This window comes from Canis lupus, chromosome 1 (genome assembly GCF_003254725.2).
Source record: "Canis lupus dingo isolate Sandy chromosome 1, ASM325472v2, whole genome shotgun sequence".
Classification (NCBI taxonomy): Eukaryota; Metazoa; Chordata; class Mammalia; order Carnivora; family Canidae; genus Canis; species Canis lupus.
Window position 1 is genome coordinate 49,517,665 of NC_064243.1, and position 25,295 is coordinate 49,542,959.

The 25,295-nt window shown below is 39.5% G+C and overlaps 1 protein-coding gene across 1 annotated transcript in view; it reads right to left on the reverse strand.

The window, feature by feature from the left end:
• The window catches only part of PLG (plasminogen), a 38,035-nt gene extending 13,152 nt beyond the window's left edge, over nucleotides 1–24,883 (reverse strand). The window contains exons 1-10 of the mRNA XM_025422688.3: nucleotides 24,771–24,883; nucleotides 20,359–20,494; nucleotides 19,022–19,128; nucleotides 15,718–15,832; nucleotides 13,782–13,921; nucleotides 11,512–11,632; nucleotides 9,538–9,656; nucleotides 8,219–8,381; nucleotides 7,356–7,501; nucleotides 3,994–4,159 (exon numbers count right to left, since the gene is read on the reverse strand). Coding sequence (XP_025278473.3) covers nucleotides 3,994–4,159; nucleotides 7,356–7,501; nucleotides 8,219–8,381; nucleotides 9,538–9,656; nucleotides 11,512–11,632; nucleotides 13,782–13,921; nucleotides 15,718–15,832; nucleotides 19,022–19,128; nucleotides 20,359–20,494; nucleotides 24,771–24,819 — 1,262 coding nt within the window. The 5' untranslated portion in view covers nucleotides 24,820–24,883. The remainder of the gene's footprint in view (nucleotides 1–3,993; nucleotides 4,160–7,355; nucleotides 7,502–8,218; nucleotides 8,382–9,537; nucleotides 9,657–11,511; nucleotides 11,633–13,781; nucleotides 13,922–15,717; nucleotides 15,833–19,021; nucleotides 19,129–20,358; nucleotides 20,495–24,770) is intronic.
• Between the last annotated feature and the right edge of the window lie 412 nt (nucleotides 24,884–25,295).

The window sequence follows — 25,295 nt, forward strand, 5'->3', positions numbered from 1 at the left end:
AGGGGTCGTACATCTCCCAGAGATAACCAATACTGTATTTAAAGCTCACGTTATTAGGATGTTTTCCTATGCGTGTACAACTGTGTCTGTATCCCTCTGTAGGAACACATAGAGCTGTATAAGTTGAAACTAAAACTTATTTCCCCGAAGGGTGACATCATGAGGACACTCTTTGGCCAGTACCCTCTGTCCACTGACTCACAGTGTTGCTAAAACGCTGTGCACTGGGACACCTGGGTGGCTCAGGGCGTGATCCCGGGATCCGGGATCGAGTCCCACATTGGGCTCCCTGCTGGGAGGCTGCTTCTCCCTCTGCCTGTGTCTCTGCCTCTCTCTCTGGGTCTCTTATGAATGAATAAAATATTTTTTTAAAAAATAATTGTACATTTCATACTCCACACAGCACGGAGGAGGGGGGTGGTTGTTCTATGATCTTGGCATCACTTATCGTCTGTCGTTCTAATGGCAGGCACTGCCAATGGGCTATTGTGGTTATAACTTATCTCCTTGATGGCTAAGATATTGAGAATTTTTTTAGGTACTTAATGGCCACTTGTATATCTTCCCTGTGGAATGCCAGAGGAAGTTCTGTCCATTTTTATTAGGTAGGGAAAATATTTATATATTCTGGATGTAAGCCATGTCAAATATATGCATTGAGTATATTTTTCTCCCAGTCTGTGACATATCCATTTTTTTTAATAGTGACTTTTGGTGAGCAGGAGTATTCATTTTGTTAAAGTCCAGATTAGACATGTTTTTCCTTTTATTCCATCTTTTAGGTCTTGTCTAAAAATTTTTGCCTTCCTGAAGGCTATGAAAATATTCTTTTATGTTTTTGCCTGGAAGCTTCATAGTTCAGCTTTGGTTTTAGCTTGTACCTTCAGGTTGAAGGACTTTATCTAATGTGAGATAAGAAGAGTCAAGGATTTGGTTGTTTTGTTTTGTTTTTCTGTATGGCTATCCATTTGTTCCAGAATCATTTTGGAAAAGATTTCCTATTCCTACTGCTTTGCTTTGCCATCCATATTGAAAATCAATTAACCGTATTTAAATACGGTAAATATATACAGGTCTGTTTCTGGAATGTTCGTTTCTCTATTTGTGTATATTTCCACCAGTACCATTGTGTCTTGATAATACACTTTTATCATAAGTCTTTAAATCAGGGTGGGTAAGTCCTCCAACTTTTGTCTTCTTCTATAGATTGTTTTGGTGATTCTAGGTCCATTGCATATAGATTTTGTCTTTTTCCCCCCCAAAAAGAAAAAAAAAGCCACAGGAATTTTGCTTGAATGTATGTTGAATCCAAAATCCAACTTGGTAAGAATTAATATTGATTCTTTGAATCCACAAACATAGTATATATTTATTTAGATCTTTTAAATTTTTCTCAATATTTTACAGTATGTAGCATATAGCTCTTATAAACATTTTCTTAAATTTATCATTAAATACTTCATTTTTTATACCATTGCCAGTGATTTGTTCTAAAATTTTTCTTTTCCAAGTGGTTATTTCTGGTATAGATATACAATAGATTGTTGTGTATTGAAATTGTATTACTTTTGTATCTTTTGATTTTGCAAAATTCACTTATTTTTGTCCTTAGGATTCTGAATCTATTAATCTAGTTTTCTGTGAATAAAGACAGATGTACTAATTCCTTTCTAAACTTTAGGCTCTTTATTTTTTTTTTCTTCTTCTCAATTTTACAGAGAAAGTATTAATCTTTCCTCATTAACATATTTGCTGGAAGATTTTTGTAGATTGTCTTGATCAAGTTGAGGAGTTTCCCTTCTATTCCTAGTTTGCTAAGACTTTTTACAATCATGGATAAGTGTTAAATATTGTCTAATGTTTTCCTATATCTATTTATACAATCATATGATTTATCACTTTTATTCTGTTAACATATTGGATTATGTAGATTGTTTGTAAATGTTAAACCAAACCTGCATTCATTTTACTAATTTTAGTTGTCTTTTTGTCTACGTTCACAACAGAAAATGTTCTGTAGTTTCTTGCAATATTCTTGTCTACTTTTTGTATCTCAGTTTTTTGGGCCTCACAAATTGAGTTGAGAAGTATTCCCTCCTTCTCTATTTTCTGTAAGCAATTATAAGGGATCAGTATTAACTCTCCTTGAATATTTAATAAAATTTGATAAATTTTAAAATTCTATTTACGGTTCATTGAGCTTCTTGAACCTATAAGTTTATAATTTTCTTCATATTTGGAAAATTTTTCAGCCATCTTTGCTTGAAGTATTTTTTTCTGTTTCAATATCTGTTTCCTCTCCTTCTGGGACTTGATTTAAATATATATTAGACTTTTTGAAGAGATCTTTGAAGTTCTGTTTATTTTCTTTCAGTTTTTGTTTTGAATTTGTACTGCAGGTTGTATAGCTTATACTGCATTATTTTCAAGTTAACTTTTTCTTCTGTAATGTCTAACCTGATGGTAAGGCCATCTAATGAATTTTTTATTTAAGATATATTTTTTAAGTCCTGTCTTTTCCATTTGGCTCTTTTATAGTTCTCTTTTCTCTTTAGAATGTCCACTTTTCTCTTTTATATTCCTATTTTCCTTCAAATCCTTGAACACAATCATAATATCTTTTTAAATTTCTGTCTGCTTATTCCATCATTTCTATCATTTCTGGGTCTGCTTGTTTTGACTGATTTTTCTCCTGGCACTGAATCACATTTAATGTTATCTTCGTATGTCTGGTATTTTTAAATTTGTGTCAGGCATTGTATATGCCACATGACTGACTGGATTTTGTTGTTTTCCTCTAAAGACAGTTGAATTTACATGTGGCAAACAGCTAATTTACTAATAGATTATTCTGATTCTCTTAGGGTTGCTTTTAAGCTTTGGTGGGGTGTTTCTAGAATAATCTTTATTTTAGGAATACACTAATTCTACTCCTAACGTGTGACTCTTCTAGAGTCTCTACTGGATGCTTACAGTGTTCCATGAAGTCTCTCCTCTCTGGATAGTCAGAATTTCAAGCCTCTGAACATAGAATCTCCCAATGTTGTGTGGGTTCTATAATCCCCATTCATTTCACCACTCCCTGGTAGTTGTTTCTTCCTCATGGTTGTTCTTTGTCCCATGAACTTTGTGGAATCTCTCCCTGTGTGTGTGCACCTCTATATTCAGCCAAGATTTAAGGAGAGCTGTGCGTATTAGTTGAGCTCCTTCTCTACACTGATCTTTTCTTATTATTACCCAGCCTACAAAATCATAGCTGCCTCAGTAAGCCCAATTACTAATTTACTACTAATAATTTATTTCACTTTCTAAAGGTTCTCAGTCCTGTGATAACTGTTGTCCATCAGGTGCAAACAGTTTTTCCCTACATTTTGTAAATGTTTATGGTGGGAAAGCTGCTCTTTGCCCATCTACCTGTCCATTTTGCCTATCAGCATCTGTATACTTCCTAACACTCATCTGCCCTCCTGCTTTTGCTCTTTATGTCCTGGCAGCTCATACCACTGCAGACCACTTGTGCTCAGGACCCATATATTACTACAACTTAAGTGATATATACTGGATGATATATATATTCAAGTATATAGATATTTGTGATCCAATGACAAACACAAACTTCATTTCAGAGGTTGCAGGTTGGAATAATAAGATTCCATAGTTGAAAGATTGCATGGGTCTTTAGTAGGTCTGTGGAAGTGGAATAGTACTGTTTCTAAGTTTTTGGTCTTTTGGTCTCCTGAGCTTTCCACTAGCATGAACTCAACACCTCAATACATCTCCTCTTCCTTTCACAGAAGTACTCAGGAAAGATAACCAGTCTGTAACTTCTCCTTTTTCAGAGCTTTTGCTCAAAAGCAAGGTGCCCAAGACATTTGCCTCGTATTCTTGGAGCCAAGATAAATTTGATTCTAAGATGTTAGTTTAAAGCATGGACCTTCAAACAGAAATTTTCATTGGCTATTGTTCCCCTCATGGTAAAAATCAAAGACATACGCCTCCGGGAAGTGTTCTGGGGTCTTCTCATGTCGGTGTGGTGTCATAGATGACCAAGACTGACATTTTCTTCCTGTGATAGTAGTGGATGATGTGCCTCGATAACTCTGCCCATTGCCGTGGTAGCACTCCTGGACCACAGGAGTTTGTTCAGGTGGCACTGAAGCTGAAACAGAAGATAATCAACTAAGTAATCACTAGAACAGATATGTGAAGCAATTGATGGCACAAACAGAACTATAGTCTCTGGGAATTAATTTTGCTTTCTTTTCCATATTGGGAGGCAAATGGACTTGCAAAGAAAACAATATCTCCATCACACTGTAGAACTTTAATGACCTAATTTTTCTTGCAAATATTTAATTAAAGCTCAGGAAAAAAACACATGGGTCAGAGTGCTTTTAATTGGAAATTGCACTCATGTGCAATTCTTGTTTATGGATGTCTACTGAGTGTTCATGAGAACAATTGGGTATGAGCTCAGAGGTACATTCAGTAGTGCAGGCTGCATGTGGCAAGTGGTTTCCAGTGGGGGCAGAAATGATATCCTTGTATGGGTTTCCCCAGACCTTTTCTTTATACAAAGCCAAAGTCTTAAGCTGCTAGGAGATGGGGCAGAAAATAGTTCCGCATCCAAGCATGCAAGCAAAATATCCCTTGCCTCTCAGGGAGGGGCAGAGGCAAAAATATATTCTCCTCTAGGGGAGGCCTGGGAATTCTTTTGTGCCAAGGCTCTTTCACTGATGTGGAGCAGAAGTCTGCTACTTTTCTACTTAAGAACCACCACAGATACAAGTTAGAATTTAGTTCCATGGAAAGAAGGGAGAAGAACATTAAGAAAACACTACCTTCAAAGCCTATGTGCATAGAGCCCATCTAAGACTGAGGGTAGATGAGGAAGGTAGAGAATGCCCACCCCCATCAAGAGCATAGCATTGAGAAACAAGTAATTTTATAGCAGTTTGTCACAAAAGTCTGGTTTGGAGCAAGACCCCTTTGTGGTGTAAACATGCAGTGACTGCTAAAAATTGAGACTGAATTAGGAATCCTAAGAAAACTCTTGAGCCCCACCCCCAAACTGTATTCTAAGGAATGTGAAGGAGTGAGAAGGGGATATGAGGAATGGGATGCTTGCTTAAAGTAAAAACAGCAATGGCTCAGACGCAGTTCATCTGACTAGTTCATCACTAGTTCATCACTGAGACTAGTTGACTCAGTCACCCACACAACATGCTTACGAAAGGAGGGGGTCCATTTCAAAGTGGAAGGAATATTTACTGCAATCTCTACTAGTCTGCTGCACAGCATGCCTAGCATTTGATAAAAGAATCACAAGATATACCAAAAAAGAAAGAGCAATCAAAAGAACCAGACTCAGAGATGACTAGAGCAGACTATTAGAGACTGTGAGGATTAACATGCTGAAGCATCTGAGTGTAGAGGTGAATGATACACACAAATTTAGGAGAATTTCAGCTGAGACGGAAACTATAAAAAAAGAATAAAATGCAAATGCTAGAAATAAAACCATGGTATTAGAGATGAAGAATTCCTTTGAGGGGCTGAGCAGCCAACTAGACACAACCGAAAAGGCAATCAGTGAACTTGAATGCAGGTTAAAAGAAATTATCTAACGTGACATGTAAAAAGACAAAAAAAAAAAGTGGAGGGAAAAGTAGAACAAACATACAAGAGGTATGAGATAATATGAAAGGCTAATGGAGTCTAGAAAAGGAAAATAGAAAAAGAGAGAATGAGAGCAGGGAAAAAATATTTGCATAATAATGGTTGAGAATTTTACAAAAGTAATGAAAATCAACAATCCACAAATTCAAGAAGCTCAGAGAACCTCAAGCAGGATAAACATGAAAAAGTAAAGAAATAAACAACACATGAGGACACATCACAATCAGACTGCAGACAACAATAAGAGAAAGTCTTAAAGGCAGCCAGAGAGGAAAGAAGTATGAAATACATAGGAACAGAGACCAGATTTCTCGGCAGAAGCTGTTCAGAACAGAATATATGGAGTGACATGTTTAAAGTGGTAAAAGGAAAATATTTTCAGCCCAGAATTCTACAACCAACAAAATTATTTTTTTAAACTGAAGGCAAAATAAAGACTTTCAGACATACAAAAGCTGAAAGATGTCAGTAGCAGCAGATCTGTATTACAAAAAATGTTAAAGGCTGCGTTTTTTTTGCAGAAGGAATGTGATACCAGATAGAAATTTGAATCTCCAAAAGTAAATGAAGAGCGTCAGAAATGGGATAGATAGATAGATAGATAGATAGATAGATAGATAGATGATAGATAGATATTTTAAGTTTATTATCACTTTGAAATGTGACTATTCAGGCAAAAATAATATCAATATATTGTGAGATTTATACCATAGTTGAAATAAGTTCTTTGAGAACAGTAGCACACCACTTTGGAAGGAAGAAATAGAAATACAATGTTTTCGGGTTCTTGCATTATACATCAAGTAAAGTAATATCATTCGAAGGTAGGATGCGGGTAAGCTAAAGATGTATATTCTAAATGTTAGAAAAAATACTAAAAACATCAAAATGGTTTAACTAATAAGCAAATAGTGGTGATAAAAGAGAATCAAAAAATATTGAGTGAACACAAACAAAGGCAGAAAAAGATTTTAAAAGGAATAAAGCTCAAACAGGACAAGTAGAAATAACTTAAATCCAACCATATTAACAATTACATTAAATGCAAATGCCAAGCATCTCATTAAAAAAGGCTGAGGAAAAAAGAGGTATCATGCAAACACCAGTGCAAATAGAGCTTCAAGGGCTGTATTCCTATCAGTGAAAGTAGACTAGAGCAGGCAATATTTCCAAAGATAAGGGAAGACATTACCTAATGATAAAGGGGTCATTTCTTCAGAAGACATAACAACCCTAAATGTATATATGCCTAACAGAGGGTTCCAGAATAGATAAAGCAAAGACCAAAAAGACGGATGAATCTGCAGCTGAAGTTGCAGATGTCACTGTTCATCTCTCAGTAATCAGTGGAACGGAGACTTTAAAAAAATTAGTATGGATTCAGAAGAGCGGAACCATACTAACCCACTTGTCCTAATTGGCCTTTACAGGACACTCTACCCAACAACAGCAAAGCTAACGCTCCTTTCAAGGACACAGGGCACATTCAGCAAGATGACCATATTCTGAGCCTTAAAACAAGCCTCAACAAATTAATAGAATTGAAATCACAGAGCATATCCTCTGACCAGATCAGAATTAAACTATAAGCAAAGCTAATGTGTATTGTGATCCCATTGGAGTGGAAAAAGAGGGCACACTGGGGCCCTCGATAAGCTTTCATCCCCTTTTCTTACCTGGGGCATCCAAATATTCTGTGGTTATTGGAGAGGACTCACAGGACGGAATCTGGCAGTGTTCCCACCTCACCTCACTGTTGGTTGTGTAGCACCATGGAGCTGTTTCTCCATCAGGGTTGCGACAGTAGTTTTCATCCAAATTTCTGAAAAAAGAAGTGATTATGAGTTCGGCTTTCCAAAAAGGCTAAATAAATAATGATGCACCCATGCTTATTAATGGTGATATTGGGGATATATCCAGCTAATTCTCCAGAATTACACAGACCAAATAATAGGTGGAAACTGAAGCAGAACTGGGATTCCACAGGGTCTGTAGAGTTATGGCACTGATGCTTCTCGCTGGTAAATGAAGGGAATATATGTCTCAACTGTGGATAGTCGAACAAAATTGATCTTTTGCTGGGTGCCAGGCCCTATGCACAATGCTGAAAATACAGTATTTTCTGCACTGTTCCTGCCTCAAGGATACCTCAGAGCCAAGGAATTCAAGTGTTACAGCAGCAGAATTTAACCGTTCTCAAATCTCACTGTGCGTTTTAGTGGAGGGCTTGTCAGAGCATGTTGCTGGGACCCACTCCCAAGTTTCTGATTTAGTAGGTCTGGATAGGACCCAGGAATCTGCATTCCTAACAAATTCGCTGATGCCCATGCTGCTGGGCTGGTGAGCCGTACTTTGAGAAGGAGTCTTAGAACAAAATCAAGCGCAAAATTTCACTTCCTTTGCAGATGATTTGGCCAGTTTTCATTCCAGAATACTGTTAAAGTAGGTTCCTCCAGGAACAAAACCAAGGCCAAGTCAGTGGGGTTTCACATTCCAGAGAGGATGGAGACCAGAGGATTGAGACCAGAGGCGCACTTACTTGCAAGGGAAGTTTTCTGGGGTCCTGTTGTGCTTGTGAGGGGTCTGTTCACTCCAGTGCTGACATGTATGTCCAGAGACAGTGACGGACACCTTCCCTCGGTAGCTCTCCCCTCTGCCCTTCAGACACTGGTACGTTGGGCCCGAAGGGGGTGGTGGTGTTGCTTGAATGAGGTAATATGTTGCAATGAATATTTTTAAAATAAAGAATTCATGGATGTTGTAGAGGAATGGATGCAAAGAGTATCAGCCTGCCTTCTGCTCATCCTCTCTTAGAATCTGGCCCTTGAAAATTGTCTACCATTTTCAAAAGAAGTTGAGTTGCTAGAATCAGTGTTTATGAGATCATCTCACAAGGAACTCCTCCCAGGACAAGACCCTTGGTGTAGATGCTTCTTTCTATGTTTCCTCTGTTCAGTTCATCATACGTGATAAGTGTCACCTATACCAATGATACAACTTCCTTTATGATGAATAAATTATTCATTGAGTAAACATAACTGGGTGCCACTCAGCATTCCATAAAGTCAAACAAAAGAGAGTCGATTGAAAGAAGGCAAAATTATCTCCACGGAAAATGTATAATACAGAAATCAAGAAATTCTTGAGAGGAAAAAAAAAAGGTGACAAAAAGAGAAATTGATATTCATAAAGGAGAGCACCTGATAACCCTCAGAGTTCTAAAGGATGATTATCAGATCAAAGAACAGGAAGCCACCATCAGGATTTTCTGCATCTTTCTTTTAACTTCTGATGTCTGTCCTTGTCTAAATATTTAGTCTTTTGCTACAAATTCTCCCAGAAGGAAAATATTATAAAATGATTCTTTCCAAGTCATTCCTTCCAAGTGTCCCCCTGAATGCTTTTCTGCTGGTCTTTCACAAGTCTGGCTCACTGAAAAACTGTACATCTGGAGAAATCTGCTTATAAAGCAACAGTTACAAGGAACTCTAACTGATAAGGAAATCCATGTACCAGAAAGCACAGGTCTATTGCCTTTTAGAACTAGAGAAAACTAGGATAATAGAGGTACTTCTCCAAAACCTACATTCAGCTGTACTCAGAAGAGGCAGGAAAAACAACAAAAACATAATCGGTGGAGGCTCTGATCAATTTTCTACAGTAACCAATAAATTGTTTTAGAAGATCAGTGACATCTTATTGGACCTGGAGGGCACTTCTTAGGCACAGCACTCAAGCACTGATACAAAGTTTTCATTTATTTGGTTTTTGGGGGTTTTTTGGTTGTTGTTTGTTTGTTTTTATTCCAAGGGCAGAATGGGGGAGGATCCCTGAGCACTGGGTATGAGCCATACTTACTACAGCGGGGAATGTCACAGAATTCCCAGCGTTTGTTGGGATCCATGGTGAAACACCATGGGCGGGGCTCCCCATCAGGGTTACGGCAGTAATTCATCTTCAAGTTCTTGCTTGGAAATCTGAATTGACAAGAAGGATTTTATTTTATTTTATTAAAGAATTTTTTATTTATTTATATTATTTATCATTTATATTATTATAAATATATATTTATATTATATATTATATATTACATATTATTTATATTATTTATTATATTTATTTATAAAATAAAATAATTTATTTTATTTTATTAAATAGTTTATTGAAAAAAAAATAAATAGTTTATTGATTTATTCATCAGAGACCCAGAGAGAGAGGCAGAGACACAGGCAGAAGGAGAAGCAGACTCCGCACAGGGAGCCTGACGCAGGCTTGATCCCAGGACCCCAGGATCACGCCCTGAGCTGAACTCAGACGCTCAACCACTGAGCCACCCAAGTGCCTCAAGAAGGATTTGAATAGCACTGAACATTTTACAGTTATGGCCGAGAATGATTTCAAATGAGCAAATATTGAGCATCTGCTGTGTGCAAGGCACAGTCAGGTATCCAAAGAAATGACCGGATGCAGGCTTTTCTCAAAGACATAACAACTTCATTAGAAAGATCAGCTCAATATTCTAAGGGATGTTTTTCTAACAGTTTACATGGGCAAAAATCAGAGAACTTAATCATTTTGGCCACCCGGAAAGTTAATGTAAGCCAACTCCAGTTATTCAGCTGCTAATGATAGCTAATTTGCAACACAAAGTACTCCCTGATCATTAGATAGTCCTCTAATACACGGTATGAGCAAAAAATCAGCGTCCTCATAACTCAAAGGAATGGATGGCCCTTCCTGTCTGCCAGGTTCTGGCTCTGCTGGCCTTCAAGCTTAGAGAAACTGGAAGGGATAATTATGCTCCTGTAAGCACCTGGCCAAATAGAGCGGTAGGGACCTCAGCAGAGACCCAGTGACTAAGACTGTGACATACTCAGTGGGCCTCTCTGACGCTGTAAATATTCAGTCGGGACGCAGAGAGCAGCCAGCAGTGGCTTGAGCAAGCCTCTTCTTGTCTGTGGGAAGTGAATGTACCCAGCCTGGGCCTTGAGGTTTTTGCCATATTTCTTTTTGGAAGGAGAATGACAAAGCTGGGTTTTAAGCTAGCAATATGGAATGGGAGGTACCGAAATTCAGTGGGACTGTGTTCCACAGGGAAATCTGTGGCTGAGTCCCATTTCTTAGGAGTTTTAAAAGCCCCATTATGGTTCTACCGTTGTCATAGAATGAAGAGACAGAAGAAAAGCAGCTACAGAGAAGGAGGCATTTTCTGGTGCAAGTAACGTACAGCAGAAGACCCACAAGATCTTACTCTAGAAATCATCATTACTTTCTAGATCATGGATTCTTATTCCTGCTCTGAATTCAAGATCCTCTTTGAAACTTCGGAGGAAGTTAGGAATCCCACCCCAGAAAAATACACTGATATAAATACACATAAAATGTTGGATTTACCAAACCCCTAAAGCCCACCCATAGATCATACACCAGGAAGCCTTGAACCTCGTCAGTGTAAAGGAAGAGGATAAAGAGAAGGAATAAAGAGAAGAGGGAAATATTTGGAAAATCAGAATGACACGTATCCGAATTTCTCAAAATCTAGTGTGCATACTAATCAGCCAGGAATCTGGTGATAATGGGAATTCAGATTCAGAGGTTCAGAGATTCTGCATTTCTAACAAACTCTCGGGTGATATCACTCCTCCATGGACCACATTGTGAGTAGCAAGAATGTATACCTCACTTGCAGTCAGGTGGGAAGGTACCAACTTTGAAATTCAAGACTTCAGATGCCTTTGCTTCCTGAGAAATGCTAAAATGTCCAAATAACCTTAAATGCCCCATAGAGCTGCAGAGTTGTAAACATCTAATTTCTTTCCCCATAAGACTTACTTGGAAGGAATATATCCATGAGCATGTGGGGTTTGAGAGTTCCAGGCTTGGCACTCGAGTCCAGACTTTGTCTTGGAAATTTTGCCCTCATAATTTTCCCCACTGCAATGCATACATTCCTCTGCACAGAATGGAGAAGGAAGAGAAGAAGGAAGAAAAACAGAAATGGGTGCATTGCAAAAGAGTCAACCTAGCAATGTCTCAAATACCACCTGCTAGCTATTCATTCGTCTTTTCCAACAATAGCCTGGCAACAAAATTGACTGTAAGGACTCTTCTAATACAATCTAAAATGTCCTTCTCTCTTCAAATGGTAAAATTAGTGTATCTTGTTCAACATCCCCTCAACTATTCTAGTCATGACCACATCCAGAATTTCCATAATGCCCTGTCCTCAAAGGTGCTGGCCCTTGGTGGGTAGGAGGGGGATGGGGAGAAGGTGCATGTAGTCTCAGAAATCCTTAAGTTCTCTGCTAGGATTTTTAAATACTTTTTGTTTTCATTTCAACAATGATCTTTAAAAATGTCTATGAAATTATTCTGATCACGTGGATGACTGCCAAATCAGCTGGCACCTTCTCAAGATTTTAATGCTTGAGTTTTGGTTTATGCCCATGACCTCCCTGGGGACTGATATTCACCTACAGGGACAGTGTTTCTCTTTTTATATGACAGCGGTCTCTGCTTATCCACAGGTTTGCTTTCTGGTTTTGAGCTACCTGAGATGAACCTCGGTCCAAAAGCAGGTGGCCTGACATATCGTCAGTAGGTTCACAGGGCCTACTGTCACATCCCAGTGCCTACGACATTCCCCTCCCTTCATCTCAACATGTAGGCATTTTATCATCTCACGTCATCACAAGAGGAAGAAGGGAGAACATAGTACAATAAGAAGTGGAGGTGGGGAGACCACATTCACATAAGCTCCATTATACTGTATCGTCATAACCATTCTACTTGATTATCAGTTATTGCTGTTAATCCCTTTCTATGCCTAATTTGTAAATTAAACTTTATCGTATGCACATACGGGGAAAAGAAACCATAGTATCTAAAAAGTTGTGTGCTGTCTGCAGATTTTGGCATCAACTAGGGGTCTTGGAACGTGTCCTTTGAGTATAATAAGGGACTTCTGTACTGAGAAGACTGGCTGTTTTTTGCTTTCCTACATTATTTAAAAACTGAAACTTTGGTTTGGAATTATTGAAATACCATGGTGCAGCAGAGAAACACAATTTTAATTTTTTATGTACTGATACAGAAGACAGAGGCAGACTTGATACAAAACTGATGCTTTCGTGTGGATTAAGGGCCAGATGGCCTCATAACATTGCGCCAATAAAGCATCTCTATGGTTGAAACAAAGATGGGAGATCTGAGCTGTTGCACAGAGCAAACACTAGCCACACTGTAGCACAGATTCCACCCTCATCTGTTACCCTTTTCCATCAATAAATGTAGCAGAAAATATGAAATGAAGAGAATTTTTTTCAATAGGACGTTTTAAACTTTTTTTGGCATTTACTCTCAAAGTACACTGTTACGGTCCATAAAAACAATGGTTTAAAAACTGCTGGTTTAAAAACTGGTTTGTTGCTTATCTTTGATGAAACAACAAAGTCTATCACATTAAATTAATACTTTTATTTGGATTTTATTGGTTTTGTCATTTCATTTTAAAAAAGAAGGATTTATTTATTTGAGAGAAAGAGAGAAAGTGAGCAAGGGAGGGGAGGGAAGGAGGGAGCGAAATTTGCAAGCAGACTCTCCACCGAACCAGGAGCCCATCGTGGGACTTGATCTCATGACCCTGAGATCATGACCTGAGCTGAAACCAAGAGTCACTCAACTGACTGGCGCCACCCAGGTGCCCTAATTTTGTAGTTTCATTTTTAACTATTTAATTACAAGTCTATTTTTGGCTCTATACTGTGTAAGAGCTTTAAGCATAAGAAATTACATCTAGAATATAAATTTAATTTTTAATTTAACAATTTATAATTTGACAGAAATATAAAATCAAAATCTAGTTTGATTATTTGTATGCATCAATGTAACATTTTAATAAAATAATTAAGTTCAATAAGGAGGGGTGTCTGAGCAAATTTTTGGTCTTTTCCAAGAGGTACATGCCTTACTTAATTTTGTCAAACATGCCACTAATTGGTTACCAATAACATCCCCGTAGGGAATCGCTTACACACATTACACATAAATCACATTACAGATAAATGGTAGACGTAAAAACACTTTCTAGAGCCGCTCCTGACCTTCACATTCTGGAATGTTGCAGTAGTCGAACCTCACGTCTGGGTTTGTGGTGTAGCACCAGGGCCCGTTCTCGTCGTTGTCAGGGTTCCTGCAATAGTTCTCCTCCAGCCCCTCCAAGGGGTGCTTCTCAGGCGTATAGCTGTGGAGGGTAGGAAAGACTCCCTGACTTTACAGTGAACCCTTGAACAGCATGGGTTGAAGCTGTGTGGCTCCACTTACACGTGGATTTTTTCAATAAATACAGTACAGTGCTGTAACGTTTTTTCTCTTCCCTACAATTTTCTTAGGAACATTCTCTTTTCTTTAGCTTACTTTATTGGAATACATAATACATGAAACACACAAAATATGTGTTCATTGACTGGTTATGCTCTCAGGAAGGCTTCCTGTCAACAGCAGGCTGTTGGTGGCTAAGCTTTTGGGGGAGGGTCAAAAATTATACATAGATTTTCAACTGCACAGGAGGTCAGTGGCCCTAATCCCGTGTTATTCAAGGGTCAAATATATTTGAAAAATCAGTATGTTATTGGAAGGCAGAATGAGGTTCTATTCTTATGGGGTTCATGCATTCGAGCTCCGTGCTGCAGCATTTGTGCTGTCTGATTTCCAGTTCTTTACCCATAGGCTGTTTCAGTACAGTAGCTAATATTACCACTATTACCATATTGACAGCTAAGTCATAGAAGTAGAGTCAGTGTTTTTATGCACAGTCACTAGAAATACAAAGGCCTCAAACGCCTGCCAAATTCTTGATTCTTTCTAAACACCTGCTTTCATCAGTTGCCCTTCTCTCTGTAAAAATAGCAGCAGTTAATGCGATTCTGTCTGTGTAAACTATGCGGTAGACAATACTGAAATCCTTCTACACGTTCTCTCATTTAGCTTTAGTAAAACCACTATGGGGAAAGTGTTATTATCTCTATTTTATGGATGAAAACATTGAGGCACAATATCAGAATATATCTTGCCTCAGTGAGAACACCTAATAGGTAGCATCTCAAGTTAAAATTTGTCTGATTTCATATGTGGGGTGGGGTGGGGGAGTAGAGTTATGCTCATTTCCAGTTCTAGAAATGAGTTGTGTAGAGATAAAAATTAGATTGAAAGCCCAAGACTTGAAGGGTCTAAGTGGCAGATATCCTTTCTGTGCCTCGATGCATGTGTTTTTGGCAAAGTGCGCCTCTCAGGGCCTCAGTGTCCTCATCTGCTGGGTTCAGAAGGCCTAAACTATCTCTAAAAAGCCCCTGACCCTTCATAATTTGGCCATTTGGTTTAATCATTTTTCCTCTATAAGTTGTGTATCTTGGGAATATTATATCTGCCCATCTCATAGAGATATAATAAAGGCAGTTTGTTGGAGAGGGGATAGTAGACACTAAATTCCTAGTTGATACACATTGTCACTGAGAATAGATAAGAATTGTTACTGTTAAAGCCACCTAATACCATCCTGGGGGAAAGCACAAAAAGAACGACACTAAAATAATTCATGGGCAAGTTGTGAGATCATTTGCTTTTCATTTACATTCTATTTGCTCCTTTGCTCTGCAATGTTGAGGTGAACAAGTGGTAAGGGTTCTGACTTGGAAGGCTTAATTGAGGCTAATGCAACCCTGAACATAATCGCCTTTGTTCTTTTCTCAGACTCCACCTGGAATCTGGGATTCCTGGTTTTATTGTTCTTTTTTATTAAGCATCCGTCCATGCTCTTGGTCTTCCCAAACAGTACACCCCCAAAAGCAAATGGAAAGCAACCACCTTCTGCTTTTGTGTTATAAATAGCTGAATCATCCTACCTCTACATCCATAAAGCTCTTTCCATACCTGCTTCTTAATCTAGTCCGGTTTGATTTGGAGCAAATGGCATCTGGTTTGATTTGGGGGTAATGGGATCATTCTAAGTATCAGAGATGAACATAGAGACAAAAGTCTTACTTAGGTTTGTGCGGAGAATTGTCACTCCATTTTTGACAGGCAACGTCATTCTTCGTTTTGGCCATGGTCCCCCTGTAGGTTTTCCCATTTCCAGTCTTGCACTCTGAAAGATATACTGAAGGGGGATCCACAAAAGGGTCAGACCCTCCATGAGAAATCCCATGAGGGAGCCCTTCACTGCCTAGTCTTGTTGGAAGGACTCACAGAGGAGACACCATTTTCCTACTCCCTGGAAAGAGAGTCTTTTACATCTTACATTTGTGTAAGAGTTGGAGTTCACTAAGCACTTTGGTGCTTTGATTTAGTCATTCAAAGCTACAGCCCCTCTGTGCACCAGGAACCATGCTGGGTGAGGGAGACATAGGGAAAGCAGAAGGAGGCCCTACCCTCATGGAGCTTATATGCTAGTGGTGTCAGAGAGGCTAGGTACAGAAAGTAATCAAGGCCACACATTGTGAAATGAGCTAGTGGCAACATATGTAACAGAGAAAACAAATAGCACGAGGACAGAGTGAAGGGGAATGGGGACAGGTGCTTTTCAGGCATGGCAGGGGGATGCAGACTTTTCAGAGGTGGAAAAAGATCCAAGCCACTTCTATTCTTTGAGGCTCCCGGTATTTTAAATATGAAAAACTGCCAAACAGAGGTATGTGGACAGTAGACACTTCCCACTGGCCTCCACTCACTGGTTAGCCAACAGGTGCCAACTTGTTTTGAACACACACTGTCAGATGCCCACCTGTCTCCCACACGTGGGGAGGTGGGCCCCTATGGCTGGCAGATCACTTTCCAGTGTGCCCATCCACTTCTCTTCCCACCAGTCAGGTTTTATGCTTCGCAAAAGTCAACACTTGCATTGTCAGAAGTTTTTATACAGCTTTATTTGACTAAAGATTATGTAAACTGAGAAATGAATGTGAAAAAAATTTCTTAAAAAAAAACAAGATGAATGTTTTTAAGGACTTGAAAGACTTTGAATGATTTTTCTAAAGGCAATCAAACCCACTGAGGGTAATCTACTCATATGGTTGGCTATATCATTTTGGGTGGGAAATCCTAAAAATACAAAGATATTTTACAGTCGGATTGACTAATAAATGTCTCTAGACCTTGCACTACTTGAAAGAGTAGGAAACCAATTATCCTAAACAACGCACTTAGGGCATAGTTTATGCAAGGAAGGACCAGATAACTGCTGATGGTAGCCCCATATTTAGAGAAAAAAAGCTTCTACTCTACATCCAAAGGTACTAATGTAAATTGTGTTTTTCCATGATGATATAAAACACTTAAGATACATTTTATTTTTATACTAGAAAACATTTTATGATTTCCCACCTTAGTCAAGTTTTTAAATTAATTGATCAATTAGGAAAGTTCTTCTAACACACCTATAGCAAACAAATGCTTTTAACCTAAGACTATGTATAACGACTGCAAATGTATCCTCATTGAGAGTGATTATTACAGTAGACATATTACACCAATCAGAAGTGTAAACTCAAGATACTCTGGAGGCCCAGGGGCCAGAGGAGGCTTTGCAAAGCAGGTGATGCTTGAGTTGAGAGGTAGGAGGTGAAAACAGAAGAGGGGCCTCGGCCACGGGCTGTGTTTCTGCTTTGTGGGAGGAACAGACACAAGCCCAGTGTAGAAAAGCCTAGTGACTCAAGCAAATGTGGTAGCCTTCAAGAACACAGGCCCCAATAGTATCCAGTTAAGTATTTGGATTTTATTCTAAGGACACGAGGAGTTTCAGGCAGGGAAGTTATGGCCCATCCGCTGCCGTGGCTTGGCCAGTGATGGGACCACTTAGACCCATGTGGCGGAGGCAGTGGCCATGCTGGAAAGGGCAGATGAAAGTGTGATCTGACATTGAGTGTTCCCAGAATAACCCAGGCAGATAATTTAGCAGTGGGTCGATGTGCTACAGTAAAGAAACAAGCACCGCAAAATGACTGACTTTTGACTTTTTACCTCTCTTTTGTTTGTATGTACCCACCAGAGTTGATATAACCTTTTGCTCCTTTCCATCAGCTTGAAAACAAACAACTATTCAACTATTCAAACTAAGCCTAGTGGTCACCCCCCCCCCCCCCCCCCGTTCTTTCTGGTTAACAATTTACAAATGATTTATTTAAATGTTAGCATTTTGCAGGGAAAATCGTACCAGGTGCCCACCCCACCCCCTTTTTTTTAATCTAGTAGGTAACCCTATATATCTCATCCTTTACTATTTGTAAAAACTAAGAACTTCAACAGATAAACTTTAGATTTTCTCAGCACTTTAATCTCAAGAATGAGAGATAAACAGTGTTAAGAAAAGGAGTATAGTAGACACACAGCTAACTAAACCTCAGAAGATGAACCGATGCGTAGAAATAATCCTAACCTAAAGAAATATTAAAAAAAAAAAAAAACCATAGTGTTTTGTGTCGAGACTAGAGAGAATGTTGCAGGTCATTGTCAGGAACTTGCGAAAGAGGATGTTTCCTTAACACCTGTGTTACAGAATATTTGGAGAGCTACATTGTTATTATAAATGGTCTTAATCCCAGCCAACAACAGGGTACAGAGTCATTTTTAAAGGGCCATATATTCACTTAAATCTTCAGACATACTTAATGGAACTTTGCATCTTGAAAAAGTCACGCAATTTCCATAGGAATCTAGGCCATCTGTTATCCTAAACAATGGAAATAGCAATCCAGAATTTTCAAGGAAACTATGGAAAAGGAACTGCAGGTCTTGCACATTTTCAAAAGATCACATTTCCCAGTCTGAGGGAAATTGAGACTATGACCAGAAAATATTGGAAATGTTAAAAAATGAAAGTAAGGATTTTGTCTGTATGCAACTGTTACTGAGGATTTAAGACACCTCAGTTTTTCTGTTTCCCCAGGCTTTGGTCCAGAAGCTAGGGCCCAAGGATCATGGTCCCTGCAGAACAAAAAGCCAAGATCATAAGGAATGTTTAGATTCCCTTTTCCTCAAAAATAAAAGAAAATATTGACTATCTTATTTTCTAGGTCATAGGTAGAAGTGATTGTCAATCTAATTTTTTCATTTTTAAATCAAGAAAAACTAAATCTCAAAGGTGAAGTCATATACTCAACAAATTGGATTAGTGCCCAAATCTTATCCTGAGTCTGAGAGCAATTTCACTACAATAGTGTCTTCATTCTCTGGTCTGATAAACTACAGATGTAAGGAGGTGGGGACAGAAGGAGGAAGGGTGGGGAGGAAAAGAAGAAGAAGAAGGAAACCGGGAGGAGGAGGAAGAAGAAGAAGAAAATATTGTACGCACTTCTCTTTTCGAATAAAAACACATCTCTCATCCTGAAGACTATAGAAGACTTGCTGTTTTCAGGCATGATCACACATTGTTGCTCTTTACTGTGATATTGGAATGACCTGCAGAAAAAAATCAGGAAACCCTCAAAATGTTTTCCCCTATTTAAAGGAAAGTAAGTTTTTGTTAATAATTAAAAGACTTAAAAGATAATTGTATCTCTTGATGGATCAAGGAGCTCAGAATGGATACTTTCCATTACCTTTGGCCCAGCATCAAGATGTGCTAAAAAAAGGATGCGTCAACAGGTAGTTTCTCATGTTTCCTTCTATCTTTACCTTCTCCTCCTCCAAATTCTCTTTGTTTTAACCGCTTTGCTCTTTCTTCACTTAAGTACTAGAATATTTGCTTTTGGGTTGGAAAGAGTCGGGAATATTTGGTTTCTGGTTGCTCATTCCAAGATGGTCTATGTGACTTCTGGACTCCTATAATTTCCCCTTCCCAGAAAGTCCCCTTGATTTCAGCCTCCACATGTCATCTCCTCCCCCTTCACCTCACCCCACCTTGCCCATCCCTGTGGTCCTGTCGTGGACATTCAGTCTTGCCTTCAAGTCCATCCACAACCGTCTTTCCAGTACCATCTCCTCCATGAGCTCTTCTGTAGTGGTGTGGTCTGCTGGGTCCTGTTCACAGGGCCATGTGGCTCCCCTGTCCCAGTACATGTCACTTACCCTTTAGAGCCCCACTCAGTGTCTCCCTCCTCCCTAGACTTCCTCCAGCCCTCTCAAACCTTAAGAATTGTTCTTTCCTCATTGATGATGTCACTGACACCTAGCATTACCTGTATTTTTAAAAAATGTTTACATTTTATCCAGCTTCTGTGACTACACCATAGATACAAAAAGGCAAGCACTGGATCTTGCAACTATACAGAGATTTATCACATACTGATATAGATCATACAAATTGTGTATATCAGATCACTGTATCTCTGCTCCTTTGCTCTTTAGGGTCTGGGACACTTCCAGTCACACGATTCTCATTAAATATTTACTGATGATGATGTCAAAACCTAGAGCTAAGAGCAGCAGTAGCTGTGATGCCATGTCTCACTATAACATCCTTTGGGGCCATTTTTCTGACGGGGACGCGAATAAACTCTACCAAGGAACTGTTCGTATGGCTTCAGATCTAGGAAGCAAATACAGACCCCAAACTCCAATCCCATGAAATTCCTCTTGCCTTTTAAATCCTGTTTTTGTTAATAAATCCCAGAGCAAACTTCTCGTTATCAAAATAATAGTGTCTCAAATGGCAATATTTCCACATTCGAGTAACCACCAAGAGAATACCTGCAAATGAACCCCGTTTCCTCCTCACACTTGGCTGCACATTCTTCTATGCTTCCTACTGATAACTGCTTCTTAGTGAGGCTGAACACTGAAGCCCCCTGCGTGTTCACATAGTCATCCAGGAGGCTTCCATGACCTGCAAATAGAAGATGAAAGTGGGATAACTGGTAAGATTCATCAACGTCACCATTCAGTTATCATGACTTTGTAATCCTCTATTTGCTCTGCATCGGCCACATAAAACTTGCTGCTTTCTTGGAAAGCAGACCCAGTGTCATGAATAAAAATGTTGAGTCAGGAAAGCAGTTCCATTAGTAGGCTGCATTATGTTAAAAGAGCTAGTGAATTGATAGATTCATAGATCAGGATTATTTAACAACTTCTGTACTATGTTAATGGGCATGAGACCTCAAATAAGAATAAATGTGATTTATTTGCTGTGGATTGCCATGCGGTGATAGAACCATAAGAGGCCACCAGTGGCCACTGTGTTCGCAATTACTGATAACGATTTGTCCATCCCTGGCTCTAAGCCCAACCTGGAGGCCATTGCTTGATTTCCAACACTCTAAGCTGTAGTTGTGACTCTCTTTCTTAAACCGATGTGATATTCTCTGTGTGGTTCCACCCTGAGATATAAAAATGTTGGTGAGCTGGTGATTTTAATAAATGAGACCTGAATTAAATGTCAACTACTTTACAAGATCATTTTTTATACAAGGTCATTTTTATATTGGGCTTACTACAGTGACATCTCACTGTTAATTAAAGAAAAATCATTTTCCCCCACAATGATGACAGGTATCTGGCATGTCTGAGGAAATGATTTAAAAAAAAAAAAAAAAAAAGCACAAACACTGGCTTTGATTTTTCTGGGAGATAAAATCTGAGCCAAAGAATCTCTCTGAGGGTTTCTCCATCCCTTCCAAGGGCAGAGAGTGTTCCCACAGGAGCTACAGGGAGAGTTCTCTGTTCTGAGGTTCCAGGCAGCGCCCAAGCTGGCTTTGACAGGTCTGCTCTGGGCCTGGAGATGTTGGCCTCCCTGCTTTTGATGTGGAACCTAAGTGATTTTCCCAGTGTGAGAGGCCAGAAGAGGTTAATGAAATGAAGACAGCAAGTTGCCTAAAGTTTGCCTAAATGGGATTAGGCAACATGGCGGCCTTGACCACCTCGAGGGGAGTGGTGAGGACCAAAGCCAGGCTGAGTGGGTCGAAGAGTGACCAGGAGAAGCTGTGGAGTGCGTCAGAAGACCAGTCTTCAGAAGCCCAGCAGTGAGAGGAGCTCTTTCCAGGGGGCATGTGCGCTCTCAGAATTTTCTCTTAAAGAGGAGACTTTCTAGAACATCTTTAGCTACTGGAGAAAATTATCCAGTAGGAAGGATCACTGAGGGTCAGCCCCTCATTCTCAGAAAGGCCCTCCCCGCCCAAACACATGGGGCACAGGGTAAATGTGCTCCAGCAGACGGAGGCAAGTCGTCTTCTGGAGGCCACCTTGCCCTGTCTCTGCTTTCTATCCTCCCCTGATTTACCATACTCCAAACTGGAAGGTGGCCCTTGCATAGGAATTGGGCTGCTGTAATTTACTTTCAATGTACCAGAAAGTGCTAGAAAAAATGTTTCAAATGATCATGGAAAAGTACTTGATGGGATGAGCACTGGGTGTTATTCTATATGTTGGCAAATTGAACACCAATAAAAAATAAATTAAAAAAAAAAAGAAAAGTAGCTCCATACCCATGCCTTCATCCTGTATTTCCCCCAATTTGAGCTCTTATTTCCAAGGAGAGAGGTGTGCTTGGTAAATTCTATCGATCAGGATGTGATTTAGAAAACAAACACAGTGGCGGGGGTTGGGGTGGGGGTCACCTGGGTGGCTCTGTTGGTAAAGGATCTGCCTTCAGCTCAGGTCATGATCTCAGGCTCCTGGGTTCATTCGATCCCCGCATCAGGGACTTCACCCTCTCCCTTTGTCCCTCCCCCTGCTCATGTGTTCTCTCTCTCACTCTCTAGAATGAATAAGTAAAATCTTTAAAAAAAAGAAAAAAAACACAGCAAACACTAATTCTGGAAAGTGTACCCTATAATGACTTAAATCAAATTTTCTGGGATGCCTGGGTGGCTCAGCAGCTGAGCGTTTGCCTTTGGCTCAGGTCGTGATTCCGGGGTCCTAGGATCGGCTCCCACATCGGGCTCCCTGCGTGGAGCCTGCTTCTCCCTCTGCCTGTGTCTCTCCCTCTCTCTCTCTCTCCCTCTGTGTGTGTGTGTCTCTTGTGAATAAATAAATAAAATCTTAAATAAATAAATAAACAAACAACAAATAAACTTTCTGAAGAGTTCTTAGAAAGTTGAACAGGCTGGGGTATAAATGATACCAAGACAAGAAAATTTCCATATATACCTTTAACTAAGTTGCTTTTAATTTTCTTATTATGTACGAAACATAAAGCAAAAAGCTATGAAGCAAAAAGCTGCCGAGCCCACCTTAGGAGCTGATATCTTAAAGGGATATCCCAAAAGAGAATACATTTTTTTTTCTTTTGTGCTTGAAAAGCTGTCCCACACTATTTTCTTTTCTTCAACTCAAGAGCTCTGTGTTAGTGGGGTGTCGTACAGTGTATTGGTTGACCAAGAAATATTTAACATGTCTTTTTTAGTGAGAGAAGTATTTTTCTATTCTAGGCCAAATGTAGATGTATATTGCTACCAAAGCAAATGCATTACATAAATAATGTGGGTACATTTATTTTTTTTTATCACTGTGGTGTGTATATCTACACCCAGGCTCATATGTTTGAAAGGAAAAAAAAAAACTTAGTGGTTTATGAAACTACAGAGAACAGCTGTAAAAGGATATATTTTTCCTCCCCCTAGTCACGTCTGTGCCCTGGAAAGATGAAACATGTCCATGGAAACAGAGAGTAAATGCCTTCCTTTCAAAAAGAGCTTTTGAAAGTCTCCCCGCAAGGTTGGTGAAAATTGATGTTAATCCTGTTGCAGAAGAATTTGCTCTCGCATTCTGGTGGAAGCCACCGAATGGGTTCCTGGTATTTTGGATCCTGTCGTCCACGGGCTAACATGGAACGTGCATACCTGCACCCCACACACGGCCGTCTCCCACAGAAGTCTCTCGGGGCAATCTTCTGCTCTGTCTTCTTTGGCATTCCTTTAAAGGGCTCCACTGACTTCAAATATATTTAACTCTAATTTAAAGAATAGCTTACAAAATTTTATCTGGCAATTTATAAATTGACTTTCAAGTACCCATATCTTGTTTATGTAAAGAACCAGCATAATGTATGATTCCATTTGAATGAAATGCCCAAAGCAGGCAAATCAGAGACAGAGAGTAGATTGGCAATTGCCAGGAGCTAGGCAGGAAGGGATGTGATGAGAGGGGGTTGGGGGTGACAGCTAAGGGGTGTGGGTTTTCTTTCTGGGGTAACAGAAATGTTAAAAAATGTATTGTGGTGATGGTTGCACAACTCAGAGTATTCTAAAAACCACTGCATTGTATGCTTGAAATGGATGAATTATATATGAATTATATTTCAATAGAGCTGTCCAAGAAAACCTATAAGGACATTCTTAGGATATTTTAAAGGAAGCTTAAACAAAGTTGAAAAGTGAGAAGAGGCACCAAATTCCTACTGGAAAAAGCTTGGTTTAAGTTCTGGTTTCTTCACTTCCTGGGTTAAGGAGTTCGGTCAAAAGAGAAATAGCCTAATTTTCCTAAGTATGGATTCCTTCCTCGGTAAAATGGGGATGAATATACTACCCCACCTACCGCATCAGCTAAATGAGTGAGTGCACACACACGTATGTATAAAAATGTGCCTGGCCTCCCTCAAGCACTACATGAGTATTTCTTGAATTCCTACATACATAAGACATTTGGCAAATTGACACATGTGATTTCTCCAGGCCCAAGGAGCAAACCTACACATACAAAAGGCCCACTTAAACCCTCAATAGTCAGGGAACCGGTGACAACCACCACAGACAGGTCAAAGGACACAGACATATCTCACTGCTAACATCTGAAAGTGAAGAGAATATAACATACTACCGAAAACGATCTGATCTGAGTTAACGGACCTGAGAGCCAGGCAAAGGCACCCACGACCTTCTGGGTTGATGACGACCCACCATCATTGGCAAGCAATCTGCTAGGTTTAAAAAATCATTCCTTATTTCCTCTTGCCCATTAGTCCTTAGCATATTGAGGCAAATTAAGTTTAGTTCTTAAAGAATTTTTCAATTTTACATGTAGATTTTGATTTGGGACTCTCGTGAATCAAGCGCTGAATTAAGCTGCAGGGAAAGCCATCAGGTGATCTATTTTTAGGACATTGCTAGGAAAAGCATTTTAATTAAAGTAAAAACAAACAAACAAAAAAAACCCCTGTGCCTTACCTGATTTCAGGAATAAAAGAAGTAGAAGGACCACTTCCTTATGTTCCATTTTGGGACTGGCCAGCAGTGCCCAGAAAACTGGATGTCTCAATCCCGAGATATTATTGACTTACCTGAGAGGAAACACATCCACAAATAAGATAATCACAGGGAGTTAATTATTCTCTGGGACGCCCATTGCCACTGTGCTCAGAAAGGTTCAAACATTACCTTGGCTGGAGGATCTTACAAAATCTAAATCTGTAATAGATGCTGGGAAGTGGTGAAAGCAGCCCTGTCCCTTTCTGCCCCAGGCGGCTTCTTATCTTCTGATTCCTGCCCCCTAACCCCCAACCCCCCAGCCCACCTGCTTTCCTGCCTGATGGTTCCTTCCTCCTCTCCTTCCCCGGCTTTAGGTAAAAAAGAAAAAAAAGGAAGAAAAACAATCACACTGATAGCCAACCCTTGCTGAGAACTTGCCTACGCCAGACACTCTGCTGAGAGGTACACATGCATAGTTTCATTCAACTTTCAACACAAGCAATA